A 5577-nucleotide genomic window follows, 5' to 3' on the forward strand; every position below is an offset into this window, starting at 1 on the left:
GATAGTTCCTCTAGATTCTCCTCCTGTTGAGAAACCTTAGTATCACTCGGTGGCTTCTCAATTGAGTTGTTTAGGGTTAGTTGTCGCTTCATCTCTTCATTCTCCTTCCGGAGGACACGTATCTCCTCTTCATTTTTCTTCCTTATCTCGCTCATCTCTCTTTGTAGGGATAGGAGCAATGTCTTCTGCTCGACTTCATTCATTCTATCGTTAGACAAGTTTCTTGTTGATACCATTTGCTTTACTTTTGCTACTCTCTGGCCCCACGATGGGCACCAATTGTACTTGTAAGGGGCCTAGACAATACCTGTCACCGGTTGGACAATTGATTCTTCTCCCTCAGTTGTGCTTTCCTTTCTCTCCTTCTTCTCGTGTTCAGGCTTCGACTCTCGGCCGAGAGTGCACCTGCAAAAGGTTCTCCGATGCTGAAGTAAGTATTCAATATTTGGGTATTGTTAATGTAGTAATAACTATGTAGCACAGACACTGACACTAATACGACATGGACACGGATACGGAGATACGTAAAATCTCTAAAATGTAGGACACGGGAACACGAATCTATATATTATATAATTATGAATTATATAAATTGACAATAAAGATTTATGTGCATAAGTATGTTCCATATTATTTTTTGGAGCGGAAAGATGTTTTTCATGACTGGTTCACAAGGATTTGTTTCTTATTTTTATAATCATAATAACAATTTATACAATAAAGTTTGAATTTTGATAAAATTAATGTATTTTTCCTTTCTAAAATTGTGTTAGAATCATACTAGAATTGTCAGAAATCTAATAAATACTTTTTGAATTGGACATTTCACAGATACGTGTCCTATAGGTGTCATATGAGTGTCGGTGTCTGAAACGAGTATCGGACACCGACACGCCATTTAAGAGTAGTGTTCGAGCTTCATAGAGTAATAAAGACATATATTTGCTTTGTTTATACAATATGTAATTGATTATATCATTGATAGGTTGTATTTAGTGTGTATAATTATAAAAATGGAATTACCATATTTGTCGCCTATTGTTTATATAGGTTGTAATGGATTATATCATTGATAGGTTGTATTTAGTGTGTATAATTATAAAAATGGAATTACCTTATTCCTCGCCTATTTTTTTTACCTTGAGATTTTTACACTATTCGGTTTGACGACCTCTGATCCTTTGACGACCTTTGATACAAGATCGTTGGGCCTTGATCGATACATTATCTTTTCCTTGTCCCAATAAAGTTGGAGTTGGGTTGTTTAGAATAATGGGAATTGTTTAGAGAGGAATTTGTGAATGAAAAATTGTTACTGAAGTTTTTGAAGGACAAGAATTTGTACTGTAAACTTTATTCTCAACCACATGGGTGATGATGGAGAGTAGGGGTGGCAATGCGGGCTGACCTGTCCCGCATAGGCTCGTCCCGCATTTGGCCCGCAAAATGCGGGCCGGGTTGGCCTGCCCCGCACTAGGAGTGCGGGTTCATTTCACTAGCCCACTCCGCATAAGAAGTAACCCGCAGGCTTACGGGCCAACCCACATAATTTTTTTTTTAAATTAAAATTTTATTAATTATAAAAAATGTTATTCCTAGTATTGCAAAATTAAAATTTTATCTGTATTTCATTTCATTTAATTAAGATAAAAATATAAATTCAAGTATGAGAGTTGTTAGAAGATTTGATTAAAAATAATTACAGTTTTGCTTTGCATCAATTTTTTCCTATATATGTATCTAAATGTATAAGAGTATCTTATCAAAGTTTTGTTACAAAATATTCGAATGAAGATGACTAATTTTTTAATTATCCTATTGAAATCTCTTATTTATATTATTTTTTTATTAACAAATTTGAAATATAAAATTGTACTTAAAACTAAATCCACTATCACTCTTAATAGTATAACTCCTTTAGATGATTTAAATAAAATATTCATTTTTTTAGTATATTAAATTCAATTTTTTTAAATAAAATAAAAGTCACTGCAATAATGACTAAATGGGATATGATTTAATTTTACAAAAAAAAATTAAATAATTATTTTTTAATTTACGTGGACCAGCAGGACAACCCGTCCTTTTCCACTGCAGGCCCGCACGGATGACAGGTTATGTGTGACAGACCAAAGTGGATCAACAAACTAAATTAATGAGTCTGTCCCACACTTTTTGGTCGCAAGCCACGGGTCAGCCACATGGCCTGCCTCGCATTGCCACCCCTACAGGGAGACTATTTTCATTATCCCACGTGTTTAAGTTACTCTCTCACATCTTATCTTGAAAAAATCTACATTGTCCTTTTTTAAACAAATTTGGGATCAAATTAAAACTTTTTAAAATAGTAGAACTAAATTCAAAAAATTAACAAATAAAAGAATAAAAAAAGGCCATTAATCCAAATAAATAATGACAACTATCACCCTCTGCATGTTGTATATTATGAAGAACAAAAAAAAATCTCAGTCCGAAAAACAACAAAAATAACAAATACTAATGTGTTTATGATCTTAAAAGGAACTACCATTTTAGACAGCCACAAAACCTGCAGTCAGCATGTACAGTACAAAGATAAATAAAATCATAAGCCTTACTTCTGCATTAATGAGAAAACATTTATATATTTATCTCTTTCTTGCTTTTCTCCTTCTGGACTCTGCCTTCTGCCATTTCTTTCTAGAAACCAGTTTACTCTTTGGTTTCAGTTTTAACTCAGGCGAGAATTTGTAATTTGGATCTCTCATACGGGCTTGTATGTCCTTGAAAAACTGAATATTTAGTTGTTTAGGTCCTCCTTGTCTAAGCTCTTCATATTCTGGTCCTGAAACAACATTTTCAAATGCTCCTATTAGAATATCTAAATCACTCATAACCTCCCACACATTACTGTACCTCCCATCTGGACCTTTCTTTAGTTTCTTTAAGGCATTATCAACAGCAATCTTCCTAGCTTGCTTTCCTGGTGACAACTCCTCAGGTTCTTGTTCTGCTTTCAACATTTCTGAGATGGTTCTGTATTTGGGAACTTCGTCAAACTCAAACAATTTATCTATATACTTGTCACTACTTTCATTTGGGTAAGCTGCAGTAGGAATATCATCATCACTATCCATTTCATCACCAGTCCACAATGTCTTCTCTTCATCACTGCCAGACCAGACACTTCTTAACTCATCACTGTCATCTGCATCAATCAAGTCTGAATGTTTTTTAGCTTCCAATCTTGCTTTCTTGATCTCCTTATCTACATTACTCTTAGACCCCATTTCTTTATCAGTTTCATCCTCACTTCCTGTCCATAGAGTCTTATCTTCATCCATCTCCTTTGCCCAGGCTTTCTTGAACTCTTCATCCCCTGGTCTTCCCCGGCCAAAGAGATCATAGCCTCTACGTGTGTCACGTGCATATGATCTCAAGGCTACAAATCCAATTCATTAGCTCAAAGGAACTCATACTATATACTAATTGTATGTGTGAAGCCCACAAAAGAAGCCTTCTTCTGAAGATTAAATTATATATTTTAATTAAAACAATGTCCATAGGGTCAAAGCAATAAATAAAAGTAGGATCTAGAGAAATGAATGATAAAGAATGTGTATTTCCTTATATTTTCTATGTTTAAAGAAGACATGAATTCCATTCATGATTTTATACAAATACTTCAACCATGGATAACATGTTAAATGACAACAGAAGCAAGATTTTACACGGGAAAGAAGAAACATCAATAAAGATGCATTCCAAAGTCCTCCTGACCTAAAGGAAATATACAGATACGTTTAATTTAGTGCATAAAAATCAATAAATAGTTTCTGTAATTAAATTAAAACATGACTGTTGTCTTCTATCAGAAATTCAGTAATGAAAATATAAAATGGTACTTCTAATTGCCACACTACCATAATCAGTTCAAGCCAGCACGGGTTAAAAAATTTCTAACGCAAAGATTACCTTGAAAGTTCATCAGAGAACCACTATTGCAACAATGTTGTAGTACGCTTGGACCTGAATCATAAAAATAAAATACTTCTGACCTGAAATAACAACAGAGATGAGGTAATTCAGCTATTGCAACAAAAAGTTATCTAAAACTAGTATTTCAACAAAATATAAATCACCAAAAAGGCAAAATGATAGATCCGGAAATAATCCTAACCTTTGAGAGAGTGGCAACAAATGTGACTTTGCAACCCTTAGAAGAGATGGAAAAAAACTATTGTAGGAGAATGACCTACATCCCATCAGGAAGAACTATGATCTGTCACTAATAATTTTTTTCTCAGTCCAGAACATTTAGCCACACTTAAACAGGAAGAAATAATTAAAAAAAATATATAATCCTAGGCAGTCCATGCCACAATTTCCAAAATTAAAATCACTAGTGCTATCTTTCAAGGCATGTTTGGATGAAACCATACATTTTCGTAGAATAAGCTGACATTTAATCAAACAGTTAGAGGGCATTGCAGTTAAACCACTAAATCCCACATTTTCAGTAACGAGAACCATTGTAGCACATTCTTCAACTGAGAAAACAAGCAACAAATAGGTTTCTTAGTTCACGGAGTAGAATGGTTTTCTGGGTGCTATAGATTTCTAAAGAGTGGTGTGAAGAAAATTGGTTACCTGGCAAGGAAATGCAGAGAAGCGAGAGAAAGAAAAAGAAAGAACGACAATAGTAAAAAAAGACCTTGCAATAGTAAGACAAATACGACGTCGTCAAAGGCTGAGGAGTGACCCCGGCAAATAGTTGAAGATGGAAGAACAACAAGGACAATGGTTTAAGGGTTCAGCTTCGACAGATAGAAGACAAAAACAAGTGCAATGTTTATACATGAAAAAGATAATAATTTACATGTGGATTTTATGCTAAGTGATTAAATATATTTTAATTTTGTTTGGACAAAACTCTTTGGTCAGACAATCTATTCTTGTAAATTAAGGGTAAATTGTTTTTTCTAGGTTTTATAAAAAAATTGTATCCATCTTGTACTGGTAGGCACCGGACGAACGCACGTGGCCGACCGGCCATATACACAATAAATGGAAACGAACGCACGTTCCGACCGGCCGTATACACAATAAATGTAAGGGCATTTATGTGACAAGCTAAGGTGGTTAAGATACACCTCCGAAGAATAAGGAATATGCGTTTAGAGAAGATATGTTCCCCGGGTATTCCGGAGCACGACTGACAAGACATATCCATAACCACCCTGAGCCCAAGGGATAGAAAGCATGTTCCCCGGGTATTCCGGAGCACGACTAACAAGACATATCCATAACCACCCTGAGCCCAAGGGATAGAAAGCCCATTAGGCAATCCTATAAATACTGTGCTCAAGCCAGAGAAAGGTACGTTTTCATTCACTTACGAAACTGCGCTTAGAATCTCATACTTACTTGAGCGTCGGAGTGCCTTCGCAGGTACCCTCCCCGCCCGACCGAAGTGGATAGCACGAAGGGACGACCGACCAAAGGAGACAGCGAGAAAGGGCAATCGACCAGAGGAGAAGAAGATCAACACGTCAGCAATTACACCACGTCAACCGACCGTGTCTGGGCCCCATCTCT

General features: G+C 35.6%; 1 protein-coding gene across 7 annotated transcripts; it reads right to left on the reverse strand.

Moving 5' to 3' along the window:
* Positions 1 to 2410: 2410 nt before the first annotated feature.
* Positions 2411 to 5060, reverse strand: LOC137826608 (uncharacterized). Of its 7 annotated transcripts, none has more exons than XM_068632632.1 (4): positions 4694 to 4824; positions 4160 to 4234; positions 3955 to 4037; positions 2411 to 3421 (listed from the first exon to the last, which is right to left on the reverse strand). In XM_068632632.1, the coding sequence occupies exons 3-4, from the start codon at positions 3965 to 3967 to the stop codon at positions 2628 to 2630; spliced, it is 807 nt and encodes a 268-aa protein (XP_068488733.1). In that variant the 5' UTR covers positions 3968 to 4037; positions 4160 to 4234; positions 4694 to 4824; the 3' UTR covers positions 2411 to 2627. The 7 variants fall into 7 exon arrangements, with proteins under 7 accessions (XP_068488733.1, XP_068488731.1, XP_068488737.1 ...); XM_068632630.1 differs by having other exon boundaries at positions 4160 to 4261; positions 4694 to 4823; XM_068632636.1 differs by having other exon boundaries at positions 2411 to 3499; positions 4160 to 4261; positions 4694 to 4803.
* Between the last annotated feature and the right edge of the window lie 517 nt (positions 5061 to 5577).

Source organism: Phaseolus vulgaris, chromosome 8 (assembly GCF_000499845.2).
Source record: "Phaseolus vulgaris cultivar G19833 chromosome 8, P. vulgaris v2.0, whole genome shotgun sequence".
NCBI classification, from domain to species: domain Eukaryota; kingdom Viridiplantae; phylum Streptophyta; class Magnoliopsida; order Fabales; family Fabaceae; genus Phaseolus; species Phaseolus vulgaris.